Source organism: Plasmodium inui (genome assembly GCF_000524495.1).
Source record: "Plasmodium inui San Antonio 1 unplaced genomic scaffold supercont1.15, whole genome shotgun sequence".
Lineage (NCBI taxonomy): Eukaryota > Apicomplexa > Aconoidasida > Haemosporida > Plasmodiidae > Plasmodium > Plasmodium inui.
Genome location: NW_008481849.1, coordinates 58,846 through 83,156, shown reverse-complemented (window position 1 = coordinate 83,156; position 24,311 = coordinate 58,846). Strand labels below are relative to the sequence as shown.

The 24,311-nt window shown below is 48.5% G+C and overlaps 4 protein-coding genes across 4 annotated transcripts; 3 read left to right on the top strand and 1 right to left on the bottom strand.

The window, feature by feature from the left end:
• Window positions 1-178: 178 nt before the first annotated feature.
• C922_03487 (hypothetical protein) lies at window positions 179-1,324 on the top strand (the record flags this gene model as incomplete). Its single annotated transcript, XM_008819079.1, has 1 exon — window positions 179-1,324. The coding sequence occupies one exon, from the start codon at window positions 179-181 to the stop codon at window positions 1,322-1,324; it is 1,146 nt and encodes a 381-aa protein (XP_008817301.1).
• An 816-nt stretch (window positions 1,325-2,140) lies between these two features.
• On the bottom strand, window positions 2,141-8,902 carry C922_03486 (hypothetical protein; the record flags this gene model as incomplete). The annotated part of the gene is made up of 13 exons (XM_008819078.1): window positions 2,141-2,359; window positions 2,513-2,662; window positions 2,696-4,710; window positions 4,762-6,249; window positions 6,366-6,493; window positions 6,619-6,809; window positions 7,019-7,103; window positions 7,292-7,457; window positions 7,614-7,723; window positions 7,830-7,905; window positions 8,100-8,238; window positions 8,405-8,525; window positions 8,664-8,902. The coding sequence occupies 13 exons, from the start codon at window positions 8,900-8,902 to the stop codon at window positions 2,141-2,143; spliced, it is 5,127 nt and encodes a 1,708-aa protein (XP_008817300.1).
• Window positions 8,903-9,644: 742 nt separating this feature from the next.
• On the top strand, window positions 9,645-16,287 carry C922_03485 (hypothetical protein; the record flags this gene model as incomplete). The annotated part of the gene is made up of 28 exons (XM_008819077.1): window positions 9,645-9,680; window positions 9,874-9,978; window positions 10,144-10,247; window positions 10,495-10,618; window positions 10,791-10,839; window positions 11,035-11,099; window positions 11,354-11,410; window positions 11,533-11,613; window positions 11,788-11,911; window positions 12,067-12,137; window positions 12,297-12,395; window positions 12,590-12,662; window positions 12,771-12,829; window positions 12,944-13,032; window positions 13,189-13,285; window positions 13,393-13,433; window positions 13,547-13,574; window positions 13,755-13,801; window positions 13,961-14,018; window positions 14,143-14,199; window positions 14,377-14,520; window positions 14,646-14,723; window positions 14,931-15,014; window positions 15,097-15,408; window positions 15,572-15,599; window positions 15,725-15,783; window positions 15,895-15,969; window positions 16,192-16,287. 28 exons carry the CDS (start codon window positions 9,645-9,647, stop codon window positions 16,285-16,287), a joined length of 2,340 nt encoding a protein of 779 aa, XP_008817299.1.
• A 1,475-nt stretch (window positions 16,288-17,762) lies between these two features.
• C922_03484 (myosin ATPase) lies at window positions 17,763-24,181 on the top strand (the record flags this gene model as incomplete). Its single annotated transcript, XM_008819076.1, has 4 exons — window positions 17,763-18,006; window positions 18,164-23,669; window positions 23,875-23,941; window positions 24,098-24,181. The coding sequence occupies 4 exons, from the start codon at window positions 17,763-17,765 to the stop codon at window positions 24,179-24,181; spliced, it is 5,901 nt and encodes a 1,966-aa protein (XP_008817298.1).
• Window positions 24,182-24,311: the final 130 nt, after the last annotated feature.

The following is a 24,311-nucleotide window of genomic DNA, read 5'->3' as shown; positions in this document are numbered from 1 at the left end:
TTTTTTTGTTTGTTTGGTGTCTACCGGTTGTTTGTCCCCACGGCTTCTTTGTCCCCACGGCTTCTTTGTCCCTACCGCTTCTTTGTCCTTACCGCTTCTTTGTCCTTACCGCTTCTTTGTCCCTACCGCTTCCTTCTATCAACCGCTTCTTCATCGCAGCTGCTCCCAAACTGCCACGATGGAGGGCGAGCCCAAGTGCATTCCCCAGGGCGGCGCGGGGGAGGAAGACAAACATGGAAAGAGGCTCGTCACTCAGAACTGCGGAGTTCACATGAACAAAATGAAAAACGCAGGAGTCGTGTGCAACAGAATAACGGAGCTAAATATCAACTCGAGAAAACAAATCTCCATCACAAAGAGCGACAGCTCACAAATGAAAGATATCCTATCTCATGGAGAAGACAAAACGATGGGAGTTCACCCGGCCAAGCGACCACTCACGTCTTACTCCACCTATGAGAACCAGAGAAAGTATTTCGAAACAAAGTTAGTCCCAGACATGCAAGGAAAAATGAGCATATGCGTAGGGAGAAAAAGTGGAAGTGCTACCGTCAATATCGATATTGATGAATATGACCTCGGAAAAACGTACAACACATGGAAAAGGATTTTTGATAAATCTTCCCTCCAGAATAAATCCAATTTAGTAAATAACCTTTTTCTGACGGTAAATGAGGAGGCTGATAGGAGTGACAAGCTTCCTGTGGTTAAGAATCGAAACGCTCCCTATGCCAATCCTGATGGTCCATTCGAGAAGGAACGATTGAATTTGCCTAAGCAGGCAAGAGACAATCTTGACAGGACCCTGACTCCGCTTCACTGCGCAGATAGAAACTCTCTTTTTACGAAGAAGACTTTCCATAGGTATGGGGATTCCTTTCGGCTGATGCGTCCCCACGGGGAGCCTCCTCTCGACGAGGTCAAGGGCGTCAGGAGGACTCGCTTCCCCTGGGCACACTCCAACCGCCTCAAGCAGATTCTCAGCTACAGCTACGCGGTGGGGGGTGACGTAGCGGGCGGCGATGTGATGAACGGTGATGAGATCAGCGGCGATGTGATGAGCGGTGAGAAGACTAGCGACGATGCGATCAGCGGTGATGCTACCAGCGGCGATGCCGCTAATCACGCTAATAATGCACACCTCGATAGTGCCTCCCCCATTGCGCCCCCCCACTTCGGATCGCACCACGTGAACTACGACAGGGTATACGCAGGGGAGGGGAGGTGCTCCTCCCAGTGCCACACCCCAAATGATGCATCGAGGAGCATGTTCCAGGAGCAGGGTACCTGCTATAGAGCCCCCTCGCTCACAGAAATTGAGTGAACTGCTAACTCCTCCGAGGAGCAACCAGACGCCCCCTTGTTACGCTAAGTGGTAGTGAGCGCCGCCCACGCGCACAGGATAGCCAAAACCGCAGTGCGGATCCCCTCCCCCACGTGTAACACGAAAAGGAAAAAAAAATGAAGTGAAGAGAAGTGACGTGAAGTGAACTCGTTTGGAGATCACCTCGTTGGAAAAATCTCCATTAGTGCAGTTCCCCACTATGGTGTTTTTTTTTTTTTTTTTTTTAGAACTTGTTGCGCGTACATGTAGACAGCTAGCCACGCGGGAAGACTTGCCAGCGAGGCTACACACACGGTCAGGATAATTATTTACACGATAATTATCTACATGATGATGATTATCACATGATGGTAATTATCTACATGATGAAAATAATTTACATGATGAAAATAATTTACATGATGAAAATAATTTACATGATGATAATCATCACATGATGATGCTACTTATCTACGCTGCGTAATGTCTGCCAAAGGGTGTGCTTACACCCTAGGTGGTTCGTGTAATTAATGCGCAGGGGATGTTCACAACAAAACCGGTTCTTCAGGCGGGTGAATACGGGGAATTAAAAAAAATAAACAAATAAAAAGAATAAGGAAATAAAAGAATAAAAATGATAAACAAATAAAAAGAATAAAAAAAACTCACAGGACAACTCCTTCAAAAGGACAAACCATGCGACACTTCAACACTTCAGCATGGCTGGACAAATGGTGGAGAAAAAAAGGGACCTCCCGATTGGGAACATTTCCGAATTCGGAAGCTTCTTTCCGACGAGTGGAAACCCACGGGGAATCACTCCCCTCCAGGGGCATTCTTCGCTGAACTCTTCGCTGAACTCTTCGCTGAACTCTTCGCTGAACTCTTCGCTGCGTTCTTCTCCGCATTGTTCGTCGCCTCCCCCGATGTGCCTCTTCCCCCGTTGACGTAACGCGAGTAGACCTCCCGGATGGAGCGCACGCAGGATTGCACCTCCATGTCGCTGTCGAAGTTGAGGACCATCAGCGGGGTGCTCTGCAAAAAGAAGAAAAAGAAGAAAAAAAAGAAAAGAAAAAAAAATCATCAGGCCACACAAAATATGGTGTGCTAACGCAAAGTGCTGCGCGTAACCCCGAGTGGTCAACTGTCGACCCCCCTTTCTTTTCTCACTGCACTGATGTTACTCACCCTGTTCGTAACAAAGTAAAAATAAAGCGTCCTCCCGGAACCACGCTTGGTCGTTATTTTACACAGCGTGTGAATATCAAACACGGCATAAATGTTAACGACGTCTATTTTGGCCTTCCTGTGATCACATGGAAGAGAGGCTTCCCCACCCTTGGGAGGGCTCATCCCTCTTCTTCTCATCACCATCATCCTCCTCTTCCCCCTCCCCCTCCTTTTCTGATCGTTCCTCACCATTTTGGCATCCTTCGTGTACAAACTATGGTAGTCGGAAAAGGAAAAATTGGGCTCATCGGAAACGCACGAGGAGTAGGACGAGCTGTCAGTCGAGAGGGAGCTACTAACAGAGGGAGACCACTGCTCAGTCGACGCAGACAAATTACTATTAGACACACTAAAATAGGACTTGTAGTAATTGTACGTGTCTGTGATGTGTTCCCTGGTGATGCCTCGAAGTACGTGGGGCGATACGTTACCCCAGTTTATGTCGATACCACTTATTTTGTAAGAATCCATATTAAAGAGGACGTCTTTTTTCTTTAAATCTTTGTACTTGTGGATAAGCACCTTCTGCAATGCCTCTTCTCCTGGTTCGCACGACAGGTAGCATTTGTCGTGGTCCATGCCCCCCGTGGAGTATTCCTCCTTTTCTCGGATGAAGTTCTTCGTGCCGATATCTGCCAGGTGTGGGGGGGCTTCCCCGATCTGCCCCTCGCCACCCGATTGGTTATACTTCTCAGCTGCGGCTTCGTCACACCGCTCAATGGCCGCTTCATCACCCTCCTCGGGGGCCTGCGCACCTCCGCGCCCCCCCGGCAGACTCACCTCATACATGTAGGGCATGCCGTACAGTATAAGCAGGTGGTCATAAATCATCAGTTTGCAGAGGCCCAGCTCGGGCTTGTTCTTTAGGCACGTGTTGCTCAGGATCAAGTCGTTTAGCCGGTCGTCCACCTGCTCATCGTTCAGCCGGTCATCCGCGTAGTGTTTGTCGGAGGTGCTCTCCCTGTTGGCTGCTGCCCCTCCTGGCGCCGCAACGTAGCAGAGGTCTGCGCCGCACCCCCCGGGAAGCTTCTTCGCACGGGCACTCGGCTGGAACTGCATGCCTCTTATGTTCCTAAAGGGGAAGTAGGACATCTGGAAGGGTAGGTTGCAGTTCAATTTGAAGGGGAAGGTAGAGCCTACATTGAAGGACCGATTGGAGTCAAACCCGAGGGATAATTTAGAATCCAACTTGTTACACTGCAGGTAGAGGTTCGGATCGTTAATGGCGGTGCTGCCCCGTTTAATGGACTTGAAATATTTTACGTAGTGCACTAAGTTAGTAATGATATTGTTCGATCTGATGTTGTGAGAAATGAGGGGCTGGTATATGTACGTAATGAAGCAGGTGTAGAGTTTGCGTCGGGGGAGAGCGCCCCCTTTTGTGGTCCCCCCCTTTAGAAGCAAACTCCGGTAACACACAATATCAATGTAGGAGTATAAACTGTAGACATCCGAGCTGGAGGAACAGCTCCTTTTAATTCCCTCCGGCACGTGGTCGCCACCGATTGAGTGGCCTCTTTTGGGTGGGTCGTACGGGGGTTCGGACGCGAAGTCAGCGAAGGAGTGTACCCGCGCAGCGGCAGACGCGGCGTCTACCCCTGTGTGTTCCCCTTCTGCTGTGTGTGCCTCTACCACCGCGTCTTCCTCTCCTTCCGCGTCCTCCCCCTCTGCCGCGTCTTCCCCTTCTACCGCGTCATCCCCTTCTACCGCGTCATCCCCTTCTGCTGTGTGTGCCTCTACCACCGCTTCTTCCCCTTCTACCGCGTCTTCCCCCTCTGCCGCTTCACCCCCACCCTGAAGCTGCACAGACGATGCTACATGCAACAGATCGCTCTTCTTCCTACTACAATAATCGATGTAGTGATTCAAACTGAAGTAATGTTTCTTCACCTTTGCGTTATTACAGATGTGCATGTCTCCATTGGTTGACTGGCTGATCTTCTTCTCCGACACGAATGCACTAACGTGGGCCTCCCTCTGTAGATTCCGTGGGTATGTGACCCCCCCTGCAGCATCGGCAGGAGAGAAGCTCTGACGATTGCCAAAGACACTAGGAGGATCGCTAACAGGACCCTTCTTCCTCTTAATATAGTTTAATAACCCAGAAAAGGTAAATGACGATCCTTCCACGTTGTCCTTCTTGTTGTTATGTGCCCCTCCAGGGTAGGAAGAACCGCCATAACCGCCACCGCCGTAGCGGCTCCCACCCTGCCGCTCCTTCCCCTTCATCCAAACGATGTGCTCGTAGAAAGAAGAAAAAGAAACATCGTCCCGCTCGTCCCTCAGGAAGGAGAAGAACATTTCAAAAATGCTAAAGTTACTGTAACTCTCAAAAAAGCAATCATCTAAAAATTTTTTTTTCGTTTTTCTAAACTGCCTGTAGTCACATAGATAGCAGCTGTGATTAGGATGAAAAAAATGCTTTATCGTTTTTTTGTTACTACCAAGAAGACATTGTTGTCTGTACAAGTGGGGGGCTTCCTCTTCCTCTCCATGAGCAGTTCTCTCCTGATTGGTATCTCCAGCAGTGGTAGCGAAAGATGGACCAAGTGAAGTGTTCTTCCCATTAGACAAATCCAATCGCATCAGAATGTGATAGGAGTTAATCCCTCCTTCGATGATGGACACTTTCCTGAGCTTAGTATTAAATAACAGTTCATAGTAGAACCCACGGACATATTTGGCGTTATCGAAGTTGTCATCGTAGAGAATGACGATCTCCTTCTCAGGGGTTAAAACATCCTCGAAGCGAAAGCGAAGACAGTGTTCATTGCACAGGACCTTTTCCTTTATTAACGTGTATAAGTTGAAGGAGCTCGTGTTTAGGCTTTGCGCCTGGGTGGCGGCACACGTGGGTTCGGTCCCCGGCGCGGGGGGGCCACCACTGGGCATGCACTTCGATTCAGCTTGGCGGGTAACCTGGCCGCTACCCTGGCCGCTAACCTGGCCTCTATCCTGGCCGCTAATCTGGACGCTAACCTGGCTCCCCCTGCTGCAGAGCTCTCCCTCCACCCTGGCAAGGAAAACCCTCTTCATGTGGTGGCACGCCAAGTCGAAAGGCTTGGACACCACGTCGTCGTCGGAGTGGTACCTCTTCTCACCCTTCACTTTCCTCTCCTCTACATATTTCATATTAACATGTTCAGACGTCTTGGATTTAATTTCCCCCCTTTTCGCTGCCCCCCTGGAGGGTCTCCTCCTCGCGTAGATGTTACGAGTGAAGGCATTCAAATCGACTTCCGCGTTTCTCTCCCCCCTGAGGAGGTGTAAGTTTGGGAATACTTCCTGCTGTGTGGGTTTTACCCTCCCCAGTTGGGTCGCCCCCCTCGTCCTCTTCTTCTTCTTCCTCTTCTTCCTCCTCCTCCTGCTGCTACTGCTCCTCTTCATTCCCCTCCCTAGCAGCGAGAAATCCAATTGGCTCCCCCTCTCCACACGAACGGATACCACCCTCGTTAACAAAACATTGTCGTCATAACTTAGGCTACTTTTTAGGTTGTATTTTTTCCTCAGCAGATGCGAAAAGAGAAGTCGGGCGTTTCGGGCGACCTCTCTGTTTCCAAATCGTCTTAAAATGTGAGAAATGGATTGAGACAGTTGTCCGCGTTGCTTCGTTCGCTCCTGCTTCGGATCCTCCTTCCACTCCTTGTTATGCTCCCTCTTCCGTTTCTTTCGCCTGTCCTGCGAGTCGATTTTCCCTGTAGAGTAGTAGCCAGTGCACAGGAGGTGTAAGCTTTAGGTTGTCCATATGGGGACATATAATAATGTGCACCTCTGCTCTCCCCCATGTTTTCGTCTTTTCCCGCTGCCTCACCCCGCAAGATATCCGCGTAACCTTCTACCAATTCTACGTTTATCGAATTCTTCAAGTGAAACGTTCGGAAGTGCCTCCTCGACCGAATATCCAGAAAGATATAGTTGTTCCTCCCTAGAGATATGTTTCTTTGCAAAGAGGAGGGGAGGGTAAAGAAACGAAGATATACTATAAACGGGAAACACTCCAAAAAAGGGAGATGTACAACCACGTCGTTTCGAGAAACACATTCCCATAAACACTCTTTTCCTACTTTATTATTTCGTAAGGATTCACAGACATGTAATCGATGGAGTTGAAAAAATCAAGGAGGATGTCCTTATTGTGATGACTGTTGGCGGAGTGTTCGCTTGTCAAATACATGATCACATTTTTGATGAAAAATAATTTGTGCACAAAAGACACGGGCGTGTTGGCTTCAAGGAACTTCCCTAACGACCACACCTGGGGATGGGGGTGCACGAATGGTGATGAGTACTGTTAGGTGGGGAAGCGACCACAGGACATGATCATACAACACACGGAGGAGGAAACAATCGCGTCACACAAACTCATCACGCAGTGAAGCGGAATATATGCGTGTCCCCCTCATATCGACGCCGTTTCGTTTTGTTTCGTTTCGTTTCTCTTTTTTTTTTTTTTTCCTTTTTTACCTTCCTCAAAAACTTCTTGTTGAAAATGTTTATTTTGCTTAACAATTCGGGTAAATTTGAACTATCGACGCATAAAAATATGTTTCTGCGAGGGGAGGGCAGAAGAGATGTCAATGTCAGTGGTCATACGTATGGATGATACGACGAAGCGATTCGCGGTTAGTTGTATGTGTGGACGGGAGTCTTCCCTGCTGTTGGCCAATCAGAGCATAGAGTCCCACGCGCAAACGGTGTAAACTCCAAACAGGAAGACCGGTCAGGCTCCCCACACACCTGTGCAAAATCAGAAGCGCCAAGGAAAAGAAGAAATAAAAGAACGGATTGCGCTCCAGCACGAAGATCAGATAAATGGCGTTGGAAATTTCCAAGTTGCTTTTGGACGCGAAGAGGGTTAAAAACCAAGAGGCGGCGTAAATCTCGGGGGACATCTTGTTCGTCTCTGCGGTGGTGGCAGCGTTAGCAGGGTTAGAAGCGTTAGCATGGTTAGAAGCGTTAGCAGGGTTAGCCGCGTTAGCAGTGTCAGTAGCCTTAGACGCGTTAGCAGCACGGGGGGAGTTTTCCATCCTGGCAACGCTTGGGATGATGCTACCCTTACCGAGCACCTCGGACAACACGGGGTCGTGGTACTTGATCAAAACTTTAAACAAGTAAAAGGATATTTGCAAAAAGAAAAACTCGTCGTCATAGTAAAACTCCTTCAAGAACCTGCGCGCAGGGAACGTCACGTGGGGGCATGTCAGAACACCTGTGGAGTGTCCATAAAAAGAGCCACGCTCAGCGGACGATGGAAGTGCACTAGGGGGGCTCTTACCGATCGACGAAGCTCTGGAAGCAGAAGTAGACATCAACCAGGTTGAAGTATTTGCCCTTCAGGTAAAAGAAAAGGGCTGCGGGGGGCAAAAAAAAAAAAGTAAAAAAAATATGAACAACATACGTAAAAATGGCTAGAAAAAAAAAAATAATAGTAAAAATTATGAACAGGCAAGGTAAAAATGCACAAAAAAGGGGAGGTGTGACACGGGTAGGTAACCAAGGGGAGGTATAAACAGACACGTGTCGCTGTTCACGTGTGGGAACATACCTAAAACCTCGTTTAGCCCCTGTTTGTACTTGAATTGAAAATGGTTGCAGGCGTAATTTAAAAAAAGGTTAAAGAAGTAAATGGTCTTTTCCTTCTCTTTATTTATGCGTGTCCGGAATACGTCCAAGTCGATAATTTTCTGTTGGCGCGCGGGGGAGGGGGAGGAAGCACAGGAGTTATAGGGGAGGCGCATTTGGATGGCGATCCAATGGGGCGTAGTCGCGCATTGTGCAGAAGAGCGGTCGCCCTAAACAACGACGCAGTCTGCGTAGACAGCGAAGCCGATGCGATGGGCGACAACTTACCTGTGTCGCCTCGTTCACGTTGGGGTTCTTCAAATAAGACAGTAACAGATACACGTCGTAGTTGAAGTTGTGGACATCTGTGGCCTCATTTTGAAGCAGGAATTTTTTGAAGATGATCCTTCTGTAGGGTGTAGAGGGGGGGTAGTGCAAAATGGTTAAGGTGGGGCGAGCGTAGAAAGGTTATCTACAGCACGCGTTTCGTTCTTTTCACGTGTCTGTGCAGGGTAGATCTTCTCCGCCTGCTCACCCCTCTTCGTACCTTATCTTCTTGGGCACATAAAAGTTGTGTTTATGCAAACACCGCAGCAACGTCTTCCGCATGGAAGCGCCATCTTCGCTCCTCAGTCGGTAATACTTCTCATTTAAGAGGTACACATCGTGCGTGGCGAATGAGTTGAAATGGTGATGGCAGTTTTGGAGAAGCTGTTGTGCTTCTTGCTCCTCCAGGGCGGTGAACAAGGCCCGTATGTATTTCTCCTTTATTTTTCTTTTCCTCATTTTTTCGCGATGGGTGGAGCAGCGGTGCTAAGTGGGCGCCAAATGTGCACTGTCCAGCGCGGTGCGGCACATCCGCATGCCAGCCGAGGGGTCCCCTTTCTGTAAATTCTCCAAAGCGTTCTTCAAATGGTACAGTTATGGCGAGGCCACTATTTAATCATTTTTGTTTATTTATTGTGGATTTTTTTTTCTTTTAAAGCAGCTAAATCTTCTTATGCGTAACCTTTCCTTCGTTAAGTCATCACAAAATTAGTGCGTCAAGTGGGGGCCAAAAATTTGGGCAGCCTCTTTTTCCCTCCACCACCCAAATGGTTGGCTAGTTAGGAAGCCATACGGTAACAGAAGTGTATGCCATGTTTTACTATTTAAAGAAAAAAAAAAAAAATCCCCCCTGAGTCTTAAGTTCACCACAGTTTGCTACTTAAGCACTGTTTCGATTCCTGTAGCTTTTTTTTTTTTTTTTTTTTTTTCTCGCTGTACCTCTATCTCTACCTTGGCGACTGTGTGCAAGCGTATGTAAATGACTTGGCCTAGTGATGTACCCATTTTCGAACAGCACATAAATGTTGAAGCGGATACTAACCGCGCAGTGGAAACAGTGGCAAAGTGGCGCACCCTCATCGTTGTAGTCCGCGCCACGGTCGCGGCCATCTCCGGCATCCTCTCCATCGCCGCAATCCTCGCCGTCCCCGCAATCCTCGCCATCCGCGCGGCCCACCGTTGAACCCCACAGCCTGGAAAAATGAAAAACAAAAATAAACTCAAGAGATGCTTAGACGTAATGGGACACCAAAAATATAGGCACCTCTGGAGAGAAACAAAAAAAAAGATTTTAAATAGGATCTATAGTGCAACTCAGTAGAGCGCAAGGGCACATGCATGCACCTTCTGCATCTGCCTCTCCATTGTGTAACACCTCCATTCTGTGAGTCTACCCTTCCGCCACTGCGCCATTGCTTTCCTATAAAAAGTACCTTAGGAACAACAGAGACATAATTGCCAAGGACCACGTCAACCTGCTTCCGTGCAGCAAAGAAAGTGTTCTGTTAACTTATCTGAAGGAGTTCCGACTTCAGGTTTAGTTTTCCTAACGACGTTTATCAGTGTTTCCACTGTCGCTGCGTCCATTTAGCTGTGTCCATTTCTCTGTCCATTTGGCTGTTTCCATTTCTTTGTCCACTTCTCCGTCTGTGCACCAGATTAAATGACTACACATGATTGGCTGCACTGCCTCTGCTCAGCTTGCAGGGAAATACGACGCACATTTTTGCGAATTCTTTATTGATGAATATGGAGAGCGTAGGAATATATGCTCCTCCATAATTCAAGTTTTTTTTCCCTTTGAGTAAGGCGCGTCGCGGGGTAGAGTTTATCGACGGTGCAGGGTAGCCTGTTAACGGTGTAGTGTAGCTTTCTGACGGTGTAGTGTAGCTTTCTGACGGTGTAGTGTAGCTTTCTGACGGTGTAGTGTAGCTTTCTGACGGTGTAGTATAGCTTCCTAACAGAGCAGTATAGCTTCTTAACGGTGCAGTATAGCTTCCTAACAGAGCAGTATAGCCTACTTCCTATCGACCGCCCACTCCCCTTGGCAGCAAAGGAAACAACTACAAAGAAATATATACCCTGATCAAGAGCTACTTCACCTTCGAAGTCGTGTTGAAAAAAAAAATAAAAACGCTGCTTCTTCCCAACGTGGCGCTGGTGTTTGACTGGAAGGTTTGTCTTTCCTTCCATGAGGCGCCCCCCACCCCCATCGATGGGCACGTCCTTCAGGGGACAGTAGGCCCGGGTTCGATTCCGCATGTGGAAAGGATAAGAAAAGCATGGGCACAAGGAAAGCATAAGCACAACGTGTAGACTTACAAGGCCAACTTCGCCCCAACTGCAGATCGCCGATTGCGCGGACTTGTGCACTATAGTGGTGTCCGCCCTCAGAAGTACGTAAAGGGGCGGCCATATTTCGACGTTGCCATATTTCGATATTGCCATATTTCGATATTGCCATATTTCGACGTTGCGAAGTGGAGAGGCGGAGGGAAGGACCGACAGATCGGCATAGAGACTCAGGCAGCCCCCTCCCCTGCAACGGGCCCAACTCATCCCATCCCTTTTTTTTCTTCCCCCTCTGACAGCAAAGAACTACGACGCGTACGTTGTGTGCGGCGAGGCCCCCTTCTCCATTTGCGCGAAGGACGACGTAATGAAGAAAAAAAAAAAAAAAAAAAAGAGGATTGATGGACGGAGCGATATACCGATTGATGTATCGATTGATGTATCGATTGATGAACGGAGCGATGTACCGATTGATGTATCGATTGATGAACGGATGGATGGACGGAAAGACCTGTGACGAACAGGGGCAATGCAGTCGGGGGACATTTCCCCAATTCTCCTGACCCGTTCAGGCAATTCCCATCAACAACTTCTCTCCCCCCCTGCCCTCGCCACCAGAAAAATAACCTCTGCGAATTTAATTTCAAAGATTGGGACAAGTATGAGGGAAAGAAGGTAACCCCTTTGTTATTACCTCTTCCTAGTCGGCACGAAAAGGAAAAAGACAGAGAAAAAAAAAGAAAAAAACAAAAAAATGAAGATCTCTCACAAGAGGTGCACCCCCACGATCTGCGTAGGAGGATGATGCACCGGAATTGTTGGACATAAAGGGGAAGAAGGCCAAGTATAGGAAACTCATGAATATGGGCGTTAGAGCGGTACACACAAAAAGGGGTCCTCTACGAAGGGGTGAAGGGAGAAAAGAGGAGGCAATTGGCCTCCCCCCTACCCCTGAGCACATCCAATGCAGAAAAGGGCGTGAGAACCAATGTGTCTACCGATGAGCCTATGGACGCTGCCTACCGATGCACCGTCGCCGCCTTCCGTTCCAGGCAGAGGAACGCAAATTCGAAGACGACGGATCGAATGACGAGAAGGACCTCTACCTTCACATGTGGATACTCATAAAAAAAAGCCTAGATGTAAAAAAAGACGTGTTCATAGAAATGGGTTCAGGTTAGTTGTCTCCTTGGACAAAAATACGCCTGGAAAATTTGTCCAAATGTGAACTGCTACTACGACCAGCGGGCGAAACTATTGGCACTCCCTCTATGGATTCACTCTGTCGATTCAATCTGTCGATTCAATCTGTCTACTCACTCTCCCCCAAGGCAGAGAATATGACGTGGACGACTGCCCCTATAGGTCGATATTTTACCTTTGGAACGAGAAGAACGTTTACGTAGGGGCAAACGAAGAGCAGTGTACCTATGCAGAGGTGCCAGCAGGGGCCAATGTAGACCTGTATCTCCTGCGTTACTTTGCTTCTTCGTAACTGCTCCCCTTCGTGACCTCTCCGCTTCTTCCCATCAAAGCAATCCCCCTCCCCCCGATCGATCAGGTAAACATCCGCAAAACGGAGGAAGTCGCCACGTTAGTCTCGGAGCTGCAAAACAATGAGTACTTTGTTCCAGCCTTCTACGACGAGATAAGGGCTAAGGTAGGGCGGTGGTCTGCGAAGGGGAATCTGGCACCAGTGAAGAGTGCACATCGACAACGGTGCTAATATGTGTGGGTATGCCTATGCCTGTGCTAATACCTATGGGTATAGCTATGCCTGTGTCTGCACTCATGTATACATCCATGTCGCCACGCCATGCACCTGCTGGCGTCCTCCTTCTTCTCACCTGGCAGGCACTAACCCCCATTATCGAGAATAGGCTCTACAAAATTAGGAAAGACAGATTTCTTTTGAAGTACCCACAAGGTATTCCCTCTCCCCTCCTCTCTCCAGTCGTTTTAACTTCCCTCCCCCTTGGCTAAGTGGACCGAGCTGCTTACGAGGAAGATGCGTATCTCTCCCCCTCCCCTGCAGGCAGCAATACAACATTTTACAAGAACTGTAAGAGGGACCAGTACGGAGACTTCCAGCAGGTTGGTTCGCCGCGCCGTCACGGTGAAGGGATGTTCCGGTGAAGCGCTGTTCCGGTGAAGCGATTTGCCTGTGGACCTCTCTAAAGTAGGCTTTCCTCTCCCCCCTCGTTGCAGCACGACGGACTCACAGAGATGCACACACACTATGGGAATAAATTCTACACCAGCGTTGAATCAGTCTGTTGTTTGTTCAAATATAGAAGGTGAGGGGAAGTGGTCATTGTGTCTCCCTCAAGATGGTTGGCACTGCTACATTTTTAACTCCCCTTGGAGGGGTGGTGTCACACGAAAAAAATCTAACTCATCGAAACAGTTACACTTCGGCACTACCCCTCCCCCCACGCACACACCCCATGCAGAGACGGGAAAAAGGCCAAGCTGTACTTTCCCCAAAAATTCAAAACCGTTGAATATTACGACAGCTGTGGCCACCACTTTTTGAAGGCGCTCAGAGAAGTACGCTAGTTGGGAGGGTCTCCACAAAAAAAAGGAGCCAAATGGAAAGCCGTGCGAGAGGAACCTGCCCAAGTGTCGCCCATTTTGACACTTCCCCCCCCCTGCAGAGCATAGGGTTCTACTCCCACTTCTCCTTCTACCCAAATAGGTAATCACCCGCGTGGCTATCTCTTGGCTATCCCGTGGCTACCTCGGAAAGGCAGCCAAACTGCACATCGATTGTCCCTACAAGGATCCCTTTCCCCCCCTGTGCCGCTCCAGACCCGATGGATTGGTCCATTACCTAGAGGTTAACAGGAGGAAGAATGAAGCAGAATGCACAAAGAAATGGCCATCAACAGAGTAGCCAAGGAGGAGGATGACGATGATGGTGGTGGTGATAGTGATGATTGGGATGATGGTGATGACCCCTCTCCCCTGTCCGCCTTCTATCCCCCACAAATCGTGTCGTCCTGTCTACTCACCACAGATAAAAGACTCAAAAATTATGGAGTATTTTTCCAGCCGGAACGACCAGTATGTGTTCTCCAGTGTGCACTCTCGAATGTGCGCTCTCCAGTCAGCATCCTTTATGGGGACCCTCCGATGGGGCAACTCCCTTATTCTGTTCTGTCCAATAAATGTTCTTTTTTCTCTTTTTCTTCTTTTTTTCCCCCTTTCCTGCCTCCACCCCAGAGTGACATACCGATCGATGTGTCTTTCGCCGAGCGTCAGAACGAATTACAAGTTGCAGGTTTGTGTGGCTAGCTTCATTTTGGCTAGTTCGAGAGAGAAGGAAGTCTTCCCCCTGTGTGTGCATAAATGGGCCCGGATGGGATCCGATACACCCGTTTTTCGTTACTCTCTTTCCCCGGCAGATGTTCGACGGGAAGGAGTACTACGTGATAAAAATGACTGTTAAGTATAAGGACGAGGTTAGAGCAGTTCGTGGACGGGGGAGGGGGCTTCCCAAAGAGGGCACTCAGATGGGGACTCAGATGGGCAGTCACACATGGACACGCTCATGAACACTCTCATGAACACTCTCATGGCCACCCTCATGTCCCCTGTGCACCCTTCCCCCTGACGACATCGCTTCTCCACCCCTGCAGCGTCGCCACAACGGAATCAGAAAGAAAATATTCCTCATCCCAGAGAACAAGATCATCCTCGTGTACTACAACAACTGCAACGAGATAAGTAACACCTTCGAGGTTTATGATAAGCACATCTGGTACAACCCTGACACGGAGGAGGTACTCGGCATGCGAGAGGGTCCTTTCTTAACGGGAGAAATGGAAACAGAGATGTGTGATTCACAGAGGGAAGGACCTAAACTTTTTCCTCCCACCTGTCATGTTCCACCCGTCATGACTTTCAGAATGAAGAAATAGTAACGTACAAAAAGAACTATGTGTATAAGCACTTTGTCAATTATGGGGACCCTCTCCAGAAAGAGGTAAGGGGGGTGAGAAATGACGGTTCAGGTTTAGGGGAGATGGAGGAGGATTGCAGGGGGATGGCGGGGCCATGGTGGAAATTCCATTGAAGCTCCTCCTACCTTGTGTGGACAATTTTATGGACAACTTTCATACCGATTCATAACTACACTGAAAGTGAGCCCATAAATATGAACCAATATACACCCGCGCTTCCGCTCCGACAGACCCTATATCTGCTGAGGGAGGAGCGAAGCCTCTTTGACGACATCGAGAGCACCTACAAAGGAGTTATCTGTGCCATCAGGAAGGTAATTTCGCAGCGCGTGTTCCTCGCCGTTTCTTCTTCAAAATGTCAGTTCGATGATTCATCCAGTGGGTGCCTCCTCACAGGAAAGAAGACAAATGAAAGAAATGGAAGAGGAGTACCAATACGGGCCACAAAATATCATCAACAAAAACGAAATGATATACCACGACAATGAACAAATGCAAAAGTTTAATAAAAGCATAATCGAAGATGAGATGAATGTGTCCAATTTTAACAATAACTATCCGTGGGATCAGAACGCGGAGATCTCCATGAACAATTCGTTTTTTTTATCCAAGAGGAGGATACTTAAAATTGAATGTGCGTGTGACGAAATAGCTTACGTCTCCTCGGAGAAGGGGAAGCAATTGGCACGCCCTGCATTGCGCCCAGTGGTAAAAAAGAAAAAAAAAAGAAAAAAAAAGGGAGGACACCTTCGCGCGCCATATCGCGCCGGGTTACCCCTCGTTTGCCTAGTGCGATAACTCCGCTCCACTGCAGCTCTACTGAATGGAGGCACCAATACCCCGTCGCTCCACTCCCTTCCCCCGCCCCCAGACTGATAAGGCACTCCCCACTCGCACAGGTTATTCACTTCGAGCCTAAAGGAGCCACCAAAGTGGAACTAAAAAAGGGCAACCAAAAGGGAAACAAGAATATGTCACCCCATAGGACATATCTTTACGTATCTTCTCTGTTTGCCCATTTCAGGAGACCCAGCTAAGCGAAATTTTAAAATCGCCAATCCGTCAGAGGGGGAAAGCGATCAAGTAAGTTAGCCCCCCTCTCGTGTCCGAAAATACTTACCTTCTCATTTGTCTCCCTTGTTAAAACCTATTCATGTGGACTCTCCCCCCCAACGTGCGTGTGCAATTCCGCAGAATCGGGGAACCATGAAATTATCCATTTTGGAAGACAGGTTGGCCAAGTACAAACGGGAGCTGTCCGAAATGAAGGTAGCCAAGCCAACCACAGTTGTTCCGCATCCACTGAACTTTAGCATATCTTTTCGTCAAGCACAGAGAGAGAAACGAAACGCACTTACGAATTAGCCAACAAAGGGGCACCCCGCCACCCCAAATGCGTGTGTACAGCATGAACTGGACAAATTACACATGTACGGGTTTTTTTTCTTTTTTCTTTGGGGGGGGTAACACCTCCATATGCCCTTTTGGCAGGACGTGAACGACCCATCCAACTTGGAAGATGTGGAAAGGATAAAGAAAAATATTAAGTTCACTGAAGATAGAATTTATCACTGCCGAAAAAATTAGCACTTTGTTTCTCCCTCTATTTATGTGTTCTCCTTTGGTGGGGGGAGTGGGTCGCCTTTCCCTTTCGATGGCTATTTTTTTTTTTTTTTATGAACGGTCAGGCAAATTAGCAGCAAAAATAGCTATTTTTATCGCCTTTTTACCTGACCGTTCATAAAGAAAGCAACATATGTAGCAGATTTTTTTTTTTTTTTTTTTTTTTTTTCATGGTACAAAAATTGGTAACAGGGTGTGCAATTGTAGCCACGCAAACATGTGTACAAATCTGTGTCGAAAAAGTGACACATTTGGTGAAGCAAAAACACAGAAGCATGGTTGGCCACGCATACGTATGTGTAAATGTCTAAGCGAACATATTTTCCCTTCCCCCTGGGGTGTTCCGCTATGCTGAATTTACAACCGAGGATCGACATTGCAACGTTGCTAGCTTTGTAGTTCTGCGTAGTGTGTGTAGTATGTGTAGTGCGTGTAGTATGTTTTCTTTTGTCTTCTTTTTGTCTTTTTTTGCTTTTTTTTTTTTGCTTTTTTTTTCCTTCCCGCTGGGGTGTTCCACTTTGCTGATGTTACCCCCTGAAGGGAAATCCAACGGACGGCCGCCAAACGACGAATCAGAAAGAACGCCAAATTAGCGTGTCACACCAGATATGCACAAGGGGGAAATTGGGAAAACACACAACGGAAGAAAGAGACTTCAACTTAGCGTTATTGTCAGCAGCTAAGAATAATTCTGCGTTTTTTTTTTTTCTTCTTTTTCCTCGTTGACTGTCCACATGGTCGTATTTTTGAAACCCCCCAGAGTGTGCTAATGCAGACGAGGACATATTTCGCACAATTGCTACTACTTACTGCGCTCGTTTATCACTAACGGAGGAGCAAAAAAAAAGAAAAGGATCAACTCGCACGAACGATGTGACATAAGGGACGGGGGGAGACATTCAGCATAACATTTACGAAGTTACGCAAAATGCGCCTTAGGAGTAGTGGGCGCTGTGTTTAGCTAGAGAGGTGACGAAGTGTCCTCCTTTGGGAATCTCGTTGGCACTTACAAGAAGGGGCATTTTTCGCCTCTTCTGACAGGTGGTGTGCAGAGGATCTTGGCCCATTTTCTGAGCACCCCAAGGGAGACACAATCGAACGGGTGAGCGGTCAAAGCTTGTTGCCCCCATTTTGTCTCGCAGAAACGACATCGTGGCGTAAAACGTTGTGTGGTTACACTTAGCGTGCCCCCAACAATTTGTATTTTATGCGTAGAGAAGACGAGCACAGGGGAAGAAAGGCACACAAGGTGGACGGAGGAACAGACAGAAGAGCAGATGGGAACGTATGGGCACACATATACCTATGTACCCTTCCGAAGAGGCACCTTCAAACTGCTTACTTTTTTTGGGGGGTATTCCAACTCTAGGGGATTCACCTCAATGCAAATTACCCCCCTGCTCCTCTCCTTGAGGTGGAGAAAAAAAATCTGACTTAAGATGGCGTCTCTACAGCTTAAGAGCAATGAAACGTTTTACTATTCGAACATATCCAATGTGGGGGAGGACAGCGGGAAGGGATCGACGAACACTGCAGGGGTATCGAAGCGAGATGGATCTTGTCAAAGAAAAGAAAGTGAGAAGGTCCACTCGGAGAAGTATGTGTGGTGCTTCTATAACAACATGTACAAGAAGATGGAGATATGCGGATTCAGCGAATCGGGAAAGGCTTACACCCTTAAGAGTTAGACACAAAATCGGGGACGCCGTCGCAGTTACGTTCATTCTCGGCGCCGCTAGTAACTACGAGCGGGAATAGCTACCCGCATTGTCCCTTCACCCCCACGCTCACCCCCCTCGTTGACACATCTGTACTCTTGTGCCGCTTTACCTCCCTGCAGGAAAAGGAGAGACCCTGGAGAATGTCTCCGCCGAGAAGGTCATCCCGTGCCTAAAGGAGCACATCCAGCTAGACAGCGAAAACAACATCGACATCATACAACTGAATGAGCCCAACGTGATAGAGAATTTAAAAAATCGATACGCGAAGGATAAGATATACACTTTCCATGCGTCCCTCCTCTTGGCCATCAACCCGTATAAGCAGATTAAGGGGCTCTACGGCGTGAAGAGTATGAATAGGTACTTGAGCAAATTGGGGAGGGGCTCCCTGGGAAGAGGCAGGACTGATGGGCGAACCGATGGCATGATTGATGGTAGGACCCATGGCAGCACCGATGCCATAACCAATGACATCACCGATGACATCACCGATCATCGCTTCAACCACCGGAGCGCCCCTGCGCACATTTACGACATCGGGAACATGGCATACAGAAACATGGTGCTGAAGAGAAAGCGGCAAACCATCGTCGTCTCGGGGCACAGCGGAAGTGGGAAAACGGAAAATTGTAAAATTCTGTTCAAGTATTTCCACTACATTTTCTTCCACAAAAGTGGAGGGCGCCGTGGAGCAGGGGAGGAAGAGGCAACAGGGGAGGACGGAGGAGGAGCCGAAGACGAAGCAGTGGAAGACGAAGCAGCGGAAGACGAAGCAGCGGAAGACGAAGCAGCGGCGCGCCGAAGCAGACAATCCAGTGAACAACTCTTAGCAGGGCTTCACCCGGGTGATCCCAGCGGAGATGCAAATCGACAACGGATCGACAAACTAATATACATTAACAACATAATCGAGGCCATGAGTAACGCCAAGACGATCAAAAACAACAACAGCAGCAGGTGTGGACGGATAAACGATTTGATCTTTGAGGAGAGGAACAGGACAGATGAAACCTTTTTCAATTACTGCTTCTCCAATATAAAGATTTCTATTCTCTTGCTGGAAATCAATCGCTGCATTAGTCACAACAAGGGGGAAAGGAACTTTCACATTTTTTACCAACTCGTTAGGGGATTGACAGATGCACAGTTGGGTCAGAGGGGGCTGGTTCGCGATGTCCATCAGTACAGGCTTCTCCGTTGTGGTAACCATGGAGAGGATAGTCACACTGGTGAGGATAGTCCTACTGCTGATTCTTCCCTTGAGGAAGAGCGGAAAGATGAGAAGAACTTTCAGCACCTGATGGACGGCCTGAGGTACATACAGTACGACGAGGGGAGGATAAGTCAGCTTATAGATGTGATCGCTGGGATTATTCATTTGGGGGAGATTGATCCGGGTGGGGGGGAAGAAGAGCAGCGAATGGACGGTGAGGAGAGCGATGAGTCCAAGTTGGCATCGAAGTCGGCATCGAAGTTGGCACCGAAGTTGACTTCCGAGTTGCCGTCCAACTTGTCGACAACTCCTGAGGCGCCAGCGCCGGCGGGGAGGAGGACCCCAAATGACGAGAGCTACCAAAAGGCATGCGCCTGTTTGCGGTTGCCCGTTGCCGATCTAGAGAGCTTAATCAGGTTCAAATGCATCCACGTCTCTGGGGAAAGGATCCGGACCCATCGGAGCAGAGACAATTCGGTGTATACCCTGCACAGCTTGATAAAGGTGATATATAAAAACCTATTTAGCAGAGTCGTGAGTGACATAAATAGGACGCATCTGTCTGGGAAAGAGAGCGAAGAGATTATGAATGAGTCTGCCTACGCAAGGAATAATCAGATCATTTCGATTCTGGATCTATACGGGTTCGAGGATCTAGCTACCAATGACTTTGAGCAGCTGTGTATCAATCTAGCCAATGAGAAATTAAACAATTACTACATTCTGAACGAAGTGGAGAAAGAGAAGCTTGTACAAAAGGAGGAAAACATCCTCTGGAGTGATGTTCCTATTCCGAACTATGAAGACACGATCCATTTTGTGGAAAGGTTATTTTCAAACCTGGATGATATAACCAAGCTGAATAGCTCTGGACAGAAGAAAGTCGACGATAATTTCTTTTCCTATCTTCTAAATAATGAGAGGAGCTACCTGGAGAAGGGGACCTACGGCTTTGTCAGCAATAAGGATGGCTCCTACACGGATAAAAGGCACAGTGTGCAGAGGAACGTCTTCTTTGTGAAGCACTACGCGGGGTGCGTGACCTACACAGTGAACGAGTGGATAAAGAAGAACAGCGACCGGGTCGAGGCAGAGATAGAGGAGCTGATCGCCCAGTCGGGCAACTGGTTCCTTCGCGAGGGGGGAGCGACAAGTGGGCATGGTGAAGCGATGAGGGGGGAAGGAAATGTGTGCGGCGGAACTGTGGGGGCAGGACGTCTGGGGGGAGGAAATCTCGACAAATTACAAAACGGGGATGGCATAGCCAAGCGAAATGACCCTAACCAGCGAACTAATGCGAACTGCTTTTTGGCCTCCGCAAGGGGGGTAGTACCCACCGTAGAGAGCATCCACAACGCCCCCTCCAACAAAAACATTCTAAGCGTTAGTAAGAAGTATATAAAAGAGCTAGATAGGTTATTCTCAAACATGGAAAAGACGGACCTACATTACATTAGGTGCCTCCTGCCAAACGAACAAATGAAGATAGATCACTTGAAGAAGGGACTCCTCTACACTCAGTTGAAACAATGTGGAGCCATTGAGATGGTCAAAATTGTGAATAGAGGATTATCCCATAAGGTACTAAAAATGGATTTTCTACATAGATGCAGAAGAGACATCCCCAAAACATTGCAGCACTGTAGGGATGACGATATTGTATACTACTTCATGCGATTGTTTGACGAGAGGGATAGGTTTAAGTTGGGAAGGAATTACATTTTTATGTCGTCAGAGGTGTATACAGATGTGCATGGGTACTTGTATGGCGATCAGTCCCATCAGATGAGTAGTCTTCTTCCCCGGGTGAGCGATGAAGCAGAGAGGAAAATTCTCAAAGAAATAAGATCGATGCGATTTAGGAGGTCCGTGACCGTGGTAAAGATACACATCTGGTTTAAGACACACTATAGTCCCTATTTGAATAAAAAAAGAATGATGAAGGAAAAGGCCTGCGATTATATTTTTAAAATGTACTTAATCTTTAAGACAGTGAGGAGTGTGAAGAAGAGCCTGGGGTACAATGTCCGTCGTCTGCAGAAGGTGCTGGCGCGGAAGGCCTACGGGGGGTTCTTCAAACAGGTGCGGGCGGTGAAGAGGGGGAAGCCAAAGAATCTGGGTACCTCCTTCGGCGGAGCAGTGCGCTCAAAGGTTGGTGCAGGGGAAGCCACTAAAGAGGGGACTAAGGAGGGGACTAAGGAGGGGACTAAGGAGGGAACGAAGGAAGGCGTTAAAGAGGGCACTAAAGAGGGCGTTAAAGTAGGCACTAAGGAGGGCGTTAAAGTAGGCACTAAGGAGGGACTTAAAGAGGACACTAAAGAGGGCGTTAAAGAGGGCGTTAAAGTAAGCACTGAGGAAGCGTTACCGCCCAAGTTGCATCCCCCCCCTTGCGATGATCATGATGATGATGATACACACTGCAACGGGCTCAGCCACGTGGCACCAGAAATGTTTGTCGCCACACCGGATAATCGCCATCACGTGTACAATAACATCGACTGGGTCGTGGTGTTCCGAGAGAAGCAGGTGCACCTGTACAGCGTCGCCTACTCCTTTGAGCGGGTGTGCAAGAGGTACCTCCCCGATTTTGACGCCGTCACGGTGAGGAAGCTTCCTTGGGGAGGTGGTGACTATCCCATTTCACAGCTCGAGAGACACAGTGACATGCCTCCCCTCATTCACTGCATCGGACAGCACCCCCTGTACAAGAACATATTCCTAGCGGTGGACGCGGACTTAGTTGTCCGTATCTTTACCTACCCGACACTGGACTCCATTAAGAGTTTCCTAAAAAAGAAGATCGAGTTGCTGAAGCGGGGTAGCGATGACATACCGAGTACCTACCTGCCGCAGTTGCATCGGAGTAGAAGATTTGGAGGCCCCTTAGGCGGGGGATCCTCAATGGGAGCAACCACGCAGGGAAGTCAACCAGGCGAACTCTTCAGCGAAGAAAATCTCAACCTATTTATGCATATGTACAAAGATGTGTACGTGCTGAGCTCGCTGGGAAAGGCAGCAGGGGGGGCCGAAGTGATGGAGGGGGGGGAAGCGGGACGACCAGGGTGGAGCACGCGAAGGAGGGGAATGGCGCCCACGGGAACGATGCCAACCACGCGAACCACGCGAGAAGAGTGCACCCTGCTCAGGCGAATAAAGAAAGAGGAGTACCTCGACGCGGAGATGTACACAAACCCGTCATTTAAAATTCTGAAGGTCACCTTCCTCCCCACGAGCCTTAGCCACTTCCTATGTCTGGCCTATCTGCACACAGGACAGGACCACTACTTATTGGTGACCTTAGTGAACTGCTTCTCCAAGCCCACCTACAATTACACGACGAAAATTCAGATCAGTGACGTTATCGAGAATGAGCATTTTAGGAAGTCCTTTGAGCATTCATGTGGAGATTCCCTTCCTACTGCTTCAATCCAATCGGTGAGGAGATCCCTCCCAGGGGATCAAAACGGAGAGAGAGAGAGAAAAAAAAAAGACGTAGAGAAATATCTCAGCACAATAAACATGTCCGTAATTAGCAACTCGCATGTAGTCATTCACGGAGCTTGTCTTCTCACCCTGTTGGAAGTGCAGCGTTACGATTTATGCTCTGCAGACGTGTATGTACGGCAGTATGAGTACCCATTTTTGCGAGTCGTATTCAATCTGATCTGTTTTGAAGTGTTTAGCCACGTGTGTGACGAGCACATGGGGAGATTGTCGCACGATCTGAAGCACAGCTTGGTTGTTGATGAGTTGTTTGGGGGGAAGAAGTGGGAGAGGAAGAAGTTGGAAGACGGGAGAAGGAATACTCAAATTTGCCTGAACAAGTCAGGCGATCCTGATAGTTGTGCACACTTGGAAGAACCGCCTGACTCAACGGACGCGCAGGAACCGCCTCGCCATTGCTCCTTCTATGTATTTTCCCCACGGGGAGGAATATACCTGTTGACCAATGACGGGCAGGGGGGCTCCTCTGGGGAGCTCTTTCGCCACGGCCCCTGGGGTATTCGGAAGTTCGCAGGGAGCAGCTCGACCGGGGATGAAGCACTGGGAAAGGAAGCAGAAGGGGACGATAAAGCCGAGGGAGACGTCCCTCCGTTCAGCTATTACGGAGTATTTAGCATGAACATAAGCAATTTTTACAAACAGGACTACTACAAAAGTTTCGTGACGTTGAAATCGTCTATCCAGGCGAGCATCAGAAAATATGTCTGCGTGCGGAAGGAGTCATTCATGGGGATTAGCAGCTGCATTAACAGATCTTTGTTCCCAGATGTGTGCATTTTGCGTGAGTGGAAGGGTAGCCGCTTGAGGGGTGTGAAACGAGACTGCCTTTACTACAGCCTAAGGAACGGTGGGGAGGCTATGACCTTGTGTCCCGGGGAGGGGCACCCAGCACCCCTGCCTGACTCGACGTAAGACGCGCGCAGAAAGAAATGAAAATAAATATGGGGAGAGAGAAATAGCTTGTATGAATTTGTACATGTTTTGTACGTCTGTATGAATCAACCCGCACACTTCTGTGTATGAATGAACCCACGTACTTCTCCGTATCCACCGTTTACCGACTGACATTGGTCCTACTTTTCCTCCTCCTCCTGCCCCTCTCTGCACCCGCAGGAATGACCCTTCCTACAGCACCCGTGCCTGCAGTCCTCTGGGCCACTTGGACACCCTGTTGCTTCTGGTAGGGAGAGAAAGCAGATGGCGCATCACCCGAGCGGAGTGCCCATTTCCCTCAGCGGCAAAATATACCTATTTGTAATGCATTCATTTGTAACCCCACTGCCCCAATGACAGTGCACCCCCTTATTGTAACGTCTTCACTTTCCCCTATTCACAGAGACATAACAACAGGGATGGTTCCTACGCACTGGAGTTCTTCAACATAGTGAATGGAAAGGGGAGAGTGGTTCCACTGGAGTGAGCCATCTCCGGACAGGAGGGCACGTCCCTTTGACTCTTCGCCTTTCCTGCGTTGAAATCCGCGGCGTCTTCTTTAACCTGCCATTTGGTCGTTTCATAATTATCATTTGTTTCGCTTTCGTTTTGGGACA